Source organism: Austrofundulus limnaeus, unplaced genomic scaffold (genome assembly GCF_001266775.1).
Source record: "Austrofundulus limnaeus strain Quisiro unplaced genomic scaffold, Austrofundulus_limnaeus-1.0 Scaffold30, whole genome shotgun sequence".
Taxonomy (NCBI): Eukaryota; Metazoa; Chordata; class Actinopteri; order Cyprinodontiformes; family Rivulidae; genus Austrofundulus; species Austrofundulus limnaeus.
The window spans coordinates 1,663,500-1,677,486 of NW_013952432.1; the positions used below are offsets into that span (position 1 = coordinate 1,663,500).

At 37.3% G+C, this 13,987-nt stretch overlaps 1 protein-coding gene across 1 annotated transcript in view; it reads left to right on the top strand.

Annotated features, from left to right (window-relative positions):
• Positions 1 to 13,987, top strand: part of myo3a (myosin IIIA) — a 54,313-nt gene that overhangs the window by 3,558 nt on the left and 36,768 nt on the right. The window contains exons 3-5 of the mRNA XM_014005398.1: positions 2,096 to 2,230; positions 13,553 to 13,657; positions 13,793 to 13,892. Coding sequence (XP_013860852.1) covers positions 2,096 to 2,230; positions 13,553 to 13,657; positions 13,793 to 13,892 — 340 coding nt within the window. The remainder of the gene's footprint in view (positions 1 to 2,095; positions 2,231 to 13,552; positions 13,658 to 13,792; positions 13,893 to 13,987) is intronic.

Sequence of the window (13,987 nt, forward strand, 5' to 3'; positions counted from 1 at the left end):
ATTAAGACTGTAAGGAAAATATGTGACTGTATATGCGTATATATATATACTGTATATACACTGTGTGTGTGTGTATATACTAAAACTGAATAGTTCTATGTATCACCGCCTGTTTTTGGTTCTTTAACACGTTTTCTTTGACCTAAGAAAACAAGTGCAACCAGAATCGAACACTCACCAGGCTGTGTGTACCTTGTCTGTGCAACACTGAAACATCAGACTTTCAACAAAGTGCTTTAAATTATTACGTCAATTCAGTAATGTTTCAAAGTTTCATTAATAAATCATATGAATCAAATTGCTCAAATAAATTGCTGTACAAAGACTTACTTTATAATTGAAGCTGATAATTTAGCAAAGAAAAAGAGAAAAAGGCAAAAAAATTAACAGCTTTTTTGTCACAGGCTGCTCACACTCTCCATCATTATTTTTATTTACATGRAAATCAGTTAGTGGCTTCAAGTGTATGAAAATAATTTTGAGATCATTTGAATGTTGTGGCTGAAAACGGAACGGAATGGTCTCGTTTTGTTTCACAAAGGATGATCCAGGACTGAGCTGAAAAAGAAGACTAAAAAATAAAAAAAAACATAAAGAAACATGAAGAAAACCAGGAGAAAGATAAGGAGGAACCACTTTTTATGATTACATCCAAAAATGAATGAAGCAGAACTGTATGTTTGCATCTATTTGGTTTTAGTGTCTCTGTAGAGAAAAAAAGCAAAAATAATGGATTCAGTTGTAAAAGGTGAGCAGAATCACAAGTTTGAACTTATTCTAGTTATGTTTTAACATTTAATTATATTATGTTCACTGTTTGTTCACTATTAAAGCAAATACTACATGTCAATAATTTGCTCTTTGTTTTATATAAATGTTTTTTAATTTATATTTTCAAATTATGTAACAGGTTTGTAGATCATGCCAAATTTTTTTCTTCTTCATTTTGCACAAAAATATCAACAACTCACTTATCAGTTATCTTAGTGAAGTTACTTGAAGATCATCAGTTTGGGAGTAAAAACTGCTCTGAAACTAAGTGATGGGGGAAAATTCAGCACTTGATCAAATAAACTTTTTTTCTTTTTTGTTATTTTTTCCTGAAAATATTAAACCTTCTAACTTTTATTTTTTATTTGCATCAGTCAACAAATCATCTCAGCAAATYTATTTTGATGATACTAACATAGTTCCTAATATTGTGACCTTTTTTTTTTGTTCATGCTGAGTTTTAGCATTGAGCCAAAGCACATTCTGAATCAGAGGTACACAAAACAAAACATGGCATGCTCTCAGTAGTTCTGAATAATTTATCCATGCTTTCTAATTAAAATTAACATCATTTTTATTTGTTTACACAAAAACATTTCCATTGTCGGTGCTCTAATGAGCTGCYTTTTTAGGAAATAAACAAAGACTTCGTCTCATTACAGTTTTTAATTTTTCTTTATAAGAAACAATTTTACACAGACTAATAGTTTTTAAAGGWCATCAATTTAATCACTAAAATGACAATTTCATACAAAGACTCATTACATTTAAAAGTACCCACTGGGGATTTTTGATTTCAGATTAAAATGATGTAAGCATGTCACTGGGAGACTCTTGAAAAAAGTTGAATTGTTTTGACCTGTTCAAGTGTTTTTAGATATTTACTTTTACAAAAACTGAAAGAACAATAACAATAACCAAATGGTTGTGACATTAAAACAGTTATCCACCCTCACCCCCAATTAATTTGTCATTTTGTTTTGTTTTTGAACACTTTTTGGTCCAGTTTGGTACAAATGTTTTGCATGCATCAAAAATATTTAAGTGTAAAATTCCTGCTTTTACAAAAATGACTGAAAATGCTTTCTGGATTTTAAACAAAAAGGCAACAGTTAAGTAGATGTCACACTCAGGACCAAACAAGTTTTCAGGCTATAATACATATACTGTATTTGTTCACATGTTTGTGTGCTCTGTTGAAAGGCTGAAAACTTGTTTTTGTTTTTGATTGAAACTTGAAACCATATCAGTGAAAACTCTGTATGTGACAAAAACAAGTCTGTTCTTTTGCAWTCTTAACTATTGTGGCCATTCTATTCTGCAGGATATTGATGAGGAGATTGAAGCAGAATACAACATCCTCAAAGCTCTTTCTGACCACCCGAACGTTGTCAAGTTTTATGGGATGTACTACAAGAAAGATGTGAAATGCGGGGACCAGCTGTGGCTCGTACTGGAGGTACAAACTTGAGTGAGCTGCAGTTGCATCACACAAACAAAGACGGTATAGGTGCATGAGGAAGATGGGGCATGGTTCAGATCTTTAGATGTGGGTTTTTGTGGAAAGTAACCTTAAGTTTACGTCTTACAGCAAGTCCTGGTATAGGGATTTGCAGCGTTGCCCCCGTCTGACCAGGGATTATGTAAGAGTTTTAGCYATCACGGGCATCCCAGGTGTTTATTTACTGGCTACCTGGGGGATTTGRTTGAACGCCAGTTGGCGCCGTGGGGGGTGGGGCTTAGAAAGCGTTGGCACCTTGCTGCAAGCGGCAGAGCATGGATCTCTATTCACCAAAGCTGGTTCAGCAGATTACTTGATACAATTAAAAGACGGAAGCTCAGGTTGAAATGTCCCAGCTGCTGTTGATTTCTGATAGTTAGGCTTGCGGTACATAACACACTTGATTTTCATGCACCTGCTGATGTATGAGTAAATTCCACTGAACTGTAATTTCATTAAACTTCAAGAAGTCCTTTGGTGCTGCTGCTGCTTTCTGCACTCGTAAAAAGAAAAAGGTCTGGCCTCCGGTGCCCTGTTTCTCCAGCTTTCATCCGTCATTGCCTGCTGTAGCTGTTTTGAAATGTCAAACCCCAGACAAAYGTGTAATAGGGGTCAAACTCTGTTGAAAAATACAAAGAATAAAAGAAAAATTTAAAAAAACGGTTGTGAGGTTCAGCACAATGTCAAACTGCTGCTTTTGCTCTGTTCTGACGGTCCAACCATGTAATGTTTGTTTGTGCTTTGATAGAAAATAAGACAAACATGGAGATATTTGATAAATTGCAGGAGAACTGATCCAGAAAAACAGAAATAGCTTTCATCCAAAAGGTCTTGGTYTTATTTGATCTTTTAATCTGCAGGATTTTGGGCACGTACAGTCGAGTGTCGTCTGCGTGCAAACGGAACATCAAGGCTCTGAATCTCGTGGTTTAAACCACAACTTTTTTTTTCATTTATGAAGTAAAATGCTGAACTTTGCTGAAGTTTCCTCTTCTCAGTGCACTCATGAATGTGTTTGTGTAATAACATTTGCACTGAAAGGATAGTTTCAGGTCAATGAGACAAGAGAGCTGTTTAAATGTCGTCCATTATGTRAGAGTCAGGAATCATATTTGATCACTTGCAGACGCAGATGTGAACAGCCTGCCTTGAAGATCTTCTTTGAGAAATAAATCTGATTTGCCTTCAAGTCACAGAGAGCCATTGAATTTATCTAAAACTCACAGTTATATAGAAATGATTTTTAAAATTTGGGATGCAGTCACTAGGTTTAACCTTATCCCATTACATTTTATTACACGTTAAATGGCTTTTTAATTAGTGTTTTGGCTTTTAGCATTAACATATTATCTGTGTCTTATAGACATCTTGAAAGCAACTCGCACTGTTCATCTTTCTGCAGCAAGAGCACGGTGTCTATATTTGTGTAATCCAAGCTCCGAAGGCTCTGCATGAACAGCAGTAATGTTATGCAAAGCCAGAAGATAGTTTTCACCTCTCCAGCTTGTGTTTCTTTCSTTTCATCACCATCCTTCCTCTTGACCTTCGCAGAGGTTCCTTGCAGTTACCCCACTTTGATGTCGAGATGCTAAATAAATACACTGCAGGAAAGAAAAAAGTCTAGCAAACGGAGGTTTGTTATTTTGCAGTGCGGTTTTAACGTTTCGTTATTGCGGTTGATATTTGCTGAAAGGGATCATTTCCTTTGGTTAAAGATGCAAATGTGGAATGAGCTGTGTACTCTGCAAAAAACTGCAACCAGCAGTYTAAATCTGGTGGCTAATCCTGAGGCTGAATGTCTGCCTGGCAGTTCACTATGTTGCTGCAGTGTGTGTGTATGTGTGAGAGTCATCTGAAGGAAGTGTACGCGGGGTGTATGGGATGTAGAAGACGAGGAAACATGGAGAGAGGTGGTCATTCACCATGGCTACGGTCCCTCCTTTTGAAACTGTAATTTTCCATCCTTTGGCGGAGCGGAGAGGAGCCTTTGCGCTGACAGCAGACCGCTCATTACGAGCCGAACTCAAACAAATTGCATCCCTTTCTTTGTTCGTCCTTTTATTGAGGCCCAGGAGCTTTTGGCTTCGCCTCTGCAGCGCGTTCCTTTATGATTGCAGATGTGGGCAGAAATGAGCAATCTTTCATGCACGAGGACTTGCTGAGAGACGTTAAAAATACTTCCAAGACATCAATGATRGAGCAACTTATTGTTCTCTAATTGGAAAAAGGAAACTGATTCGGGTGTGCATTTCATCTGTGAGACCCACGTTTCATCAAAGGAAACTCTAAATGAAGGTCAAAGAAGCAGTGTTTCAAAGCTGTTCTTTAAAAAAACATATTTTCTATTCTCAACTGCATCACTCTGACATATCAAGCTGAATACTTGGTGTATAGGCTCTGTAAATTGAAACATAAATGCATAGGACTGATTTTTACTTTGAGTTAGTTTTATGAAGAGTTCATATTGTTTGTCTAGCGTTTACAACGTATAACAACATGTCTGATTAAGGATCTCCCCCCCCCCCCCSCCAAATTCAATTAGAGAATAATCCAGATAAGTTTTTTATTTTCTTCCTATAACTTCAAATGCATCATCATTTTTTAGATAACCAGAGTTTGGGTGCATCATTGTCATCATCAGATTATTTACAGTGTTGTAAAAAGTTACACAGAAAAAATAAAAAACTCATTTAAGTTTTTATACTGACACCAGTGCTTTGTCAGGAATCTTTGCCTACCTTAACTCAGTCAAGACCTTTAGCATCGTTTTTCTTTACAGAAGGAACTGATCTACAGTTTCCGGCTAAACGTTCAAGTTACTAGCCACCAGTGTTCTTAATTAGTCATCTGACTTTAAAACAGGACATTTGAGCTTGAGACAATTGGTAAATACATGTTGTTATTATTTGGGAAGACATAACAAATTGAAGGGTTAAAGTGATAGTTTGGTGATTTGTAATGGAGCCACCAGCCGTATCATCAGTCATAACAAGGTTTAGACTTCAGTTTCTACAGAAGTCAGCTAAATCGGAGCCTCTTTTATAGCATGTTTAGGCTGATAAACAGCTGGTGGGAAGGATTTCTGTTAGTAAATATTAAATCTCTGCTTTTTTTGCATGAAACATTAAGCTTCCTTTGTTGCAGTTTTCAAAACAACATCCACAAGGACAAAACAAATCAGAAACTCGAAGATGCTGCTACTCTTAGTGCTCCCTTGATCACATGAAAGGAACAGAAAAAAAGTTATCAATATTACATTACAGGAACAAAACATTATTTGATGTGAGTTTTGATTGGGAGGGTACATAAACGTAAGCCTTTAGTTCAGATAATCACCCTTAAAAATTATGAAATTTACATTTTCTCCTCTTTTGCACATCTCTTAACATGAAGTTGCAGCTGTAAAAATGTAACCTTTTTTTGTCTCTCCAGCTCCTGCAGGTGTCAATTATCAATGAGCTATAAAATTTTAATCCTTGCTTGGACTTTTAATAAACGGTGGCAGAGAGAAGATCCCTCAGCCGGTGTAAACGATAAGACCACAGTAACAGTGGAAGTGTTTATCTCTGGACATGGTCCAACGTGTCCAACATGGACATACTGTGTTACTCCATTCATTCGCTAATGTGGCATTAAATAAATGACTAAATAAATAATTAATACCAATCTGCACATACTGGAAACATGCATCAAAAGATGACTAAAACATTTGTGTGTTTCATCTTTGCAACTGTTTAATCTACTTTTGCTCGTCTTTGATGGACTGCTTTCATTTGCATGACTAAACAAGCACCTGACCTCATTTAAAAGGGACACTGCTCCACTTAATATTCAGGGGTTTCATCTTCGTCTTTGAAACTAACTGATCTGTTACAACTGACRAGGAGAAAAACATTGGATTTAAAGAACATCTTAAATCTTTTTTTTATTTAGTGTTGATAAACCTTCGTAACTAGGAGAGACACAACTGCTTAGTGTTGTTACTGTAAGAGTTTATATTTAACTTACTGTGTCAMGAATGCATCATAAGGTAATTAAACCAGGCAATGATTATTATTCTGTTTGTACTATTAGTAGTCATAGTAATATTTTCGGTGTTATTTTTCACTTGTTCACAGATTCACTCTCTTACCAGCATTTCATAAAAACAACAGACAAACATCTTGACTAAACAAAATTAGCATAAAATACAATTTTGGCTTTTGAAAAGACAGGGATGAAAAGATAAACACTTATCATAAGATGATTTGTGCATACGTTTTTTTTTTCTTGTTGGAAATCTTTTCGAAGGAGTTTGACATTTGCTGTAAATTCACAAATAYGTGATGAGCTAATTACAGGCTGCTRCTCGGAGGCACAACACACCCAGTATTAAAACCACTTTTAAAACTTTTACAAGCTGAGATAATAAGGATGGTCAAATTTGTCAAGTTGATAGCAAGTTAGACAAGCAGCTCATTCCATTAGGCTATAASTTAAAGCTGCAGAGGTCAATTTCAAGGCATTTAGACAGACTATAATGCAAAGTCAAAAAAATTTATTTATACGGCATTTTCATAAAAAAACTGAAGTAGTTAATTGATTGTGGTATAAAATTCATCTATGAGCCTGGAAAAGACCTAATACCATCCCTTTAAGAATAGGGTGCTCCTTCTTTAGCACGTCTTCATAACAATGCTTCGGGGGAGGGCTGCTCTGTGGGGCGGGAGCTTGGCTGCAGACTGAGCCCCAGGGAGGAGCTTTGTATAAGTAGGCGGTGCTTTGTACCAGCAAGTGTTTAAGCAGCTCCATACAGCTACCACAGGAGATTCAAGGATTTCTCAAACAGGAATGAATGAGTCAAAGCAACATTCTGGGTATGTTTATGATGAGGGAATGACATTATAACGTGATATTAAGCTTAAAAAAGTTTATTTTGCATGATAATCCCAACTTTAACAAACTTTACTTTGTCTGTAAAGCAGTGGGAGGCTGGTGGTCATGTTAGATTTGTGCTTACCCCCTTTTTTTCGCCACACTTTTGTGAAATCCAAAACACGACTGCATTTTAGACTTTGTCCTCTTAAGAGGCTTAAACCTCTCTGGTGCACTTTGTTCTGCTTGTGATACTGTTGAACATCAGACATGTGAGTTTTCAAGTGTTTTCAAACACCAGTAATGAAACATGGTAATTCCTCCCAACGATGTTATCATAAAAACAGGAACTGTAACCTCTGTGTCAAGAGATGAAAAGATAAGAGGAGTTTTGCTGCTGCAGAAATAAAAGTAACCAATGTAGCTAATTTTGAGCACATTAATGTTTTAAAACTGATACTTTTGTGTTTATGTATTAAAAATGTATTCTAACAACTTAACAACTGACTAAAATTTCTCTTAAAACTTAATTTTTTAAATAAGTTACAGTTTATTCATAGCTCTTAATCTTTTGTCTTTTAAAGTTTATTGACAGGATCATAATAAAATGAGATGAGCTACCAAGCTTTGTGTTTAAAATCCACATGGATGCACCAAACAGAGGTTTTCAAAAAATATTTTCATTTTTAAAAATGGTTTGTTTTTCTTCCTAAGAAAAACAAACCATTATGTTCTTTAAAATAATAATCTGTGTACTGTGGATGTAGCCATATACAGTACTGTAGATCAGGGATGGATAACTTAACTGATATATTTAAATATGATTATAGGTTAGCTTGCTTGAAGTCACCCACAGGCCATATCTGACCCGCAGGCCTCCAGTTTCCCATCCCTGCCCTAGATGTTTGGCTAAACTGCATCTGCATTCATCAGGTTACCAGTGTTGTATGTATATATGTATACATCCAGCTCTTCTTTGTGGCTGAAGTGAGATCACTGATGTTTAGCTGCACTAAATTCAGGACTCCAGAACTGTAGTTAATATGGGTTTGAGTGTCTGTCCTGTGTAATTTAATGATGACAGGTGATGTGGACTGACGTCGGGCTGTGCTAAACCTCTGCGGTATTCCACGCTTGACTGCAGTTTGTCTGCATGTCTGACGGAGGAAAGTAGAAGTGATTAAGCTCCCCATGTGGCAGCTGAGATACATACCATCCATCCTGCAAAGCCCCTCTGGCCCGCTGATAGACAGCTGGATTGATAGACGAATAGAAAATAGACATTAAGCCCAGCATTAAAAACTTCTGCCAGCACTCATTCAAGGCCAAAAACCTTCTTAACTGTCAGCTGGGTTGAAGTTTGACTGAGCAGGTCGTCTGGATTGTTTTAGCCCAGAGGTCACGGTTTAATTCACTGTGGATGATTCTGAAGATAACGATGATGGGAGTGACAAAGAGACCAAATGGAACAAAAAGGTAAACTAAGGATTTTGTAAAGAGACAAAACTATTTTAAAGACTAATACATAGTGAATTTTAAACTGTGAAAATCATATTCATTTTCTTTATATAATGACAACCCAGTACAAACAAGTGTGTTTTTCTAGTATTTTAAAACTTATTAATAATAAGTTTTAAGTAAGTACACATTTGGAAGGAAAATYCTTGAATTCTCGATTTACCCATTATTCTGCACAAAATTTAACTGACTCAAATATGTTTGGGGCATTTTTAGGTCCTGGTTTTTGTTGTTTTTGTGCAGTTGAGATGATATTTTCATGATTTATTATTGTATGTATTTCTTAAGCACCAATTTTTTTTTTCAAAATAAAAACATTAATAATTAACTCAGGTAATTAATTTTACCAATATGCAATAAAGTTTTAGATTAAGTTTAAGATTAATCGTGATTAATTCACAGCTACCTTGGTATTAATAGATTAAAAATTTTAATCATTTGACAGCCCTACTTATTGTGTTTTCCTGGGCTGACAGGTTTGGAGAAGAAGTATCTGAATTTAAAGTTAAATAATCAAAGGGAGAAGAGGACAAAAATAAATGCTACTTAAAACAATGAATGCTGCTAATGATTTTGATAATTACATAAAGCACTATCTAAGTTATTGTTTTATGGATCATTAAAGCTCCAAATGTGGGTTCAAACTTGGGCCACACAGTCRCACTGCTTGTCAGTACTGTTGCTTTGCAGCAAGAAGGTTGTAGGTTTGACTCCCAGCTCAGGACAATCCATGTGATGTTTGCATGTTTTGGTCTCTCTTGTCTAAATGTGGCCCTGTAAAATAAATAAATAAAAAYAATGAAGAGTTAAGAGCATGCTCTTRAAGTGTCTGKATGTTAAGAACAAGTTACTTCCATATTTAAAGGAATGAATGACTTAAATTCAAGCCCCGAAACTATTTGTTTAATTTTRAACTTTTTAATAGTATTTTTCACAGAGGCATGATTAAGTCCTAATTTAAGGATATTTCTTGCAAAAATGCTAAAACTTTTTGTTTTTGAGATTTTCAACACTGACCTTTTGCTAATTAGTCACGAGTTTACAATTTAAATGCATCAACTGTGGGTTTTACAGGTAGAGGTTATGGCTTCCTATTGTAGATGTTCTTGAAGCACTGCGGGTAGTACTTGTGTGACAAAATAAYTTTCTCTTCAAAAAATATTTTCTTGCGACTCTATTGTATGTTTGTGACGATGCTAGAAACCTACATYGCATCACTTTTTTATGAGGAAGCTGTTTAATAAGCCAAATATRGAAAACAGCTGCATCATTTCTTTAAAAATGCCTCATGTTGAGGATAAACATGCTCTTTCCTAAYCATTAGATGGATAAATATTGAATTGTAAGGCTCATGATTTGTCTTTGTGTGCAATTCCTATTCAGTTTGAATGTGCATARAAATGTGTTGGAGTTGAATTGACACTGAGCTATATGGGGGTTATTCATGAAAAAAGTCTTTTGCTGCAGGGAACTAATTTATATCCTGTGCAACCACACAACCTGTATAATTATAGACTAATTAGCCTTTCCTTTTACAGAGGGGGAAAATAGTGTTCCTATGGCAAGTTTCAGCAGCCAAAGTTCAACCTTTCAAGGGCACCTTACAGTCCTCAACACATAATACCTTTATGGTGCCTCCTTCAGGGGCCACATGCAGAACAACTGGGCTGTAGTTAGCTGGACTGCTAAARTTCTGATGTTCAGGCACTTGAAGTGAGCAGATGGCCCCGGCTTTCAAATCTGCAGAAGAAATCTAAGCTTTCTGATTTGCCTGTGATGAAGTGTTGACTTCCTGGGTCTGTGCTGTAACAATTTACCTTGGGAGACCGTACAAGAAACAAAATTTGAGAAGCCTCTGACTCTTATATCCCTCCTCCAATGTGTTAAACTTTTTCTGCTTTGCTCAACAGGATAACAGTTTGAAATGTGAGTTTTGTCAACCTTATAGAGRAACTTGTGGAAACTCGTAGAACTGCAGCACAGTTAAGATTTGATGTGTTTTACTAAAAACTAGTTAGAATTATTTTTGTACTAAAATATGAACTTGCCCAAAATTCCCAAATAACATGGCAGCAGAGGTTTTTTTTTAAACTTGATAAATAAATCTACACTCAATGGCCACTTTATTAGGTACACCTTGCTAGTACCAGGTTGGACCCACTTTTGCCTTCAGAACTGCCTTAATCCTTCATGACACAGACTCAACCAGATACTGGAAGCATTCCTCAGAGATTTTGGTCCATATTGACATGATGGCATCATGCAGTTGCTGCAGATTTGTCAGCTGCACATCCATGTGAATCTCCCGTTCCACCACATCCCAAAGGTGCTCTATTGGATTGAGAACTGGTGACTGTGGAGGCCATTTGAGTACAGTGAACTCATTGTCATGTTCAAGAAACCAGTCTGAGATGATTCCAGCTTTATGACATGGAGCATTATCATGCTGGAAGTAGCCATCAGAAGATGGGTACACTGTGGTCATAAAGGGATGGACATGGTCAACAACAATACTCAGATAGGCTGTGGCATTGACACGATGCTCAATTGGTACTACTGGGCCCAAAGTGTGCCAGGAAAATATCCCACACATCATCGCACCACCACCACCAGCCTGAACCGTTGATATAAGGCAGAATGGATCCATGCTTTCATGTTGTTGACACCAAATTCTGACCCTACCATCCGAATGTTGTTGCAGAAATCCAGACTCATCGGACCAGGCAACATTTTTCCAACCTTCTATTGTCCAGTTTTGGTGARCCTGTGTGAACTGTAGCCTCAGTGTCCTGTTCTTAGCTGACAGGACTGGCATTAGGTGTGGTCTTCTACTGCTGAAGCCCATCCACCTCAAGGTTCGATGTGTTGTGTGTTCAGAGATGCTCTTCTGCAAACCTCGGTTGTAAGGAGTGGTTATTTGAGTTACTGTTGCTGTTCTATCAGCTCCAACCAATCTGGTCATTCTCCTCTGACCTCTGGCATCAACAAGGCATTTGCGCCCACAGAACTGCCGCTCACTGGATATTTTCTCTTTTTCTGACAATTCTCTGTAAACCCTAGAGTTGGTTGTGGGTTAAAATCCCAGTAGATCAGCAGTTTCTGAAATACTCAGACCAGCCCGTCTGGCACCAACAACCATGACACGTTCAAAGGCACTCAAATCACCTTTCTTTCCCATACTGATGCTCGGTTTGAACTGCAGCAGATCTTCTTGGCCATGTCTGCATGCCTAAATGTGTTGAGTTGCTGCCATGTGATTGGCTGATATGACATTTGTGTTAATGAGCAGTTGGACAGGTGCACCAAATAAAGTGGCTGGTGAGTGTACTTACTGTATGTGCTTGAATACAGGCAAATGACACATTTTCTACTCAGCATATAGATGTTATCCAAGGCCCATTTATGATAAGAAGCAGTTTCAGAATCTGCTGAGCAGTCATCACTGCAGAACAAAGTCATCTAAAAGTTTGTAGAGAGTATTTAGGTTTTGTACAGTTATCAAAAATGTACAGCAGGTAGAAGCAGGGCATTTTAAAAGAATACACAAGTTCAAATAAAAATGGTCTAATCAGGGCAGCGTAACTTTACAGAGATGAGACTCAGCACATCTGGAATGGAACAAMAAGATGCACATTTTAAAAAAGGAGTGACCAATCAATCGTATTTTGATTTCTTGTTTTTTCATTCATTTATTTTGGCCACCACGAGTCGCTTTCGACCATAGATAGGAGATGAACAAAGATGGATTAGTAAATCAACAGCTTCACCTGGTCCTTTTCCTGAGGTAGCACACAGGAAATTGAGCCATTAGCCTGATGTGCCACAGATAGGAGGACTCAGTCAACTCAAAGTTTCTGCTTTTTTTTATGTGAAATCGACAGTTGATTTATGATCTGATCTGGATGCCTTGTACAGGTTTTCCAAAGTAGATTTTGAAGGTATGGTTTACCTGAGGATGGTCTTGGTGCAGACCCAGAATGTGCTGATGGGACTAGTTTTCTCTGCAGGATTGTCAAAACCTTGGAGAGGGAGGGCTAATTGCAAATGGATGGATGGATGGATGGATGGATGGATGGATGGATGGATGGATGGATGGATGGATGGATGGATGATGTAATTTAAAGTGTCCCAACTGAAACAAAATATACGCCACTAAAGTTTTTTATGTCAGGATTAAACATATATCTTGAAACTAAAATATTTTCTTTACAAATAGAACAAACAGAACACCACAGCATTTTTTGAAGCTTTGTGTTTACAGACAGCATTTAAACATCAAACCAACAGTTTCTACTCACATTTTCAAGGTTTCGTATTTGTCTAGCACCTCTAGCATCTCCTGAAGACAGGCCCAAATTAGGGGTTATTATTGTTGCCAAGGCAACCTACAGGGTAATTTTCTGTAATTTTCTCAAAGACATATATTGACAGCAGTGTCCATATTGTGGGATGCAGCAGATGACGAGAAATCACCTACAAACACAGAAAAACAAACTGTCGTTCTGAAAAGGAAAAGGCGCTGCCTGTTTGGTGCRTTTTGTTGCAGTAAGAATCTGGTTCAGATGGTTTGAAAAATCATTTATAAATTCTAAAATTGACTAAGAACCTCTGATTTCATGCTCTGTGTTTGAGGACAACTTGTGTGTTAGTCATAAAGGCTTAGTTTAAACCTGGCAAAGAAAAATACACATTCTTCCCCTCTTAGCTCACTGTGAAAGATAAACCTCTAAAGACTGACAGAATTACTTTCAGCTTCCTTTTTCTGACTGAAATCGTCTGATTTCATCCTTTACTGGCTTTTTTYTATAAAAATTCTGCCTGTTTAATATGCTGGATTAGACATTTATTTTAGCTCATGTTGAATCTTTACCAACTGTTTTATTGTCTTTGTGGATTTGTCTGTCGCAGCTCTGCAAYGGCGGCTCGGTGACAGATCTGGCCAAAGGCATGCTGAAGAGAGGAGACAGAATGGACGAGGCCATTATTGCGTATATTTTGCACGAAGCTCTCATGGTAAGCCCGGTGGCCTCAGCCTGCACGCGGGAGACGGTGGTGCCAAATGAACTGGGGCAATGAAAACCATTAAAGTGGTGTAATTATACAGGCAGGTGCTCGACAAAAAATACCATTAACCTGGTCTTTCCGCAGGGCCTGCAGCACCTGCACATCAACAAGACCATCCACCGGGACGTCAAAGGCAACAACATCCTGCTGACGACACAAGGAGGGATAAAACTCGTGGACTTTGGTACGTGATGTGCCCCCTTTCATTCATTTATTTATTTTTGGAAAGAGATTCTGTGACATTGCGTSTTTTCTTGGCACCATTCCTCTCTAATCAAC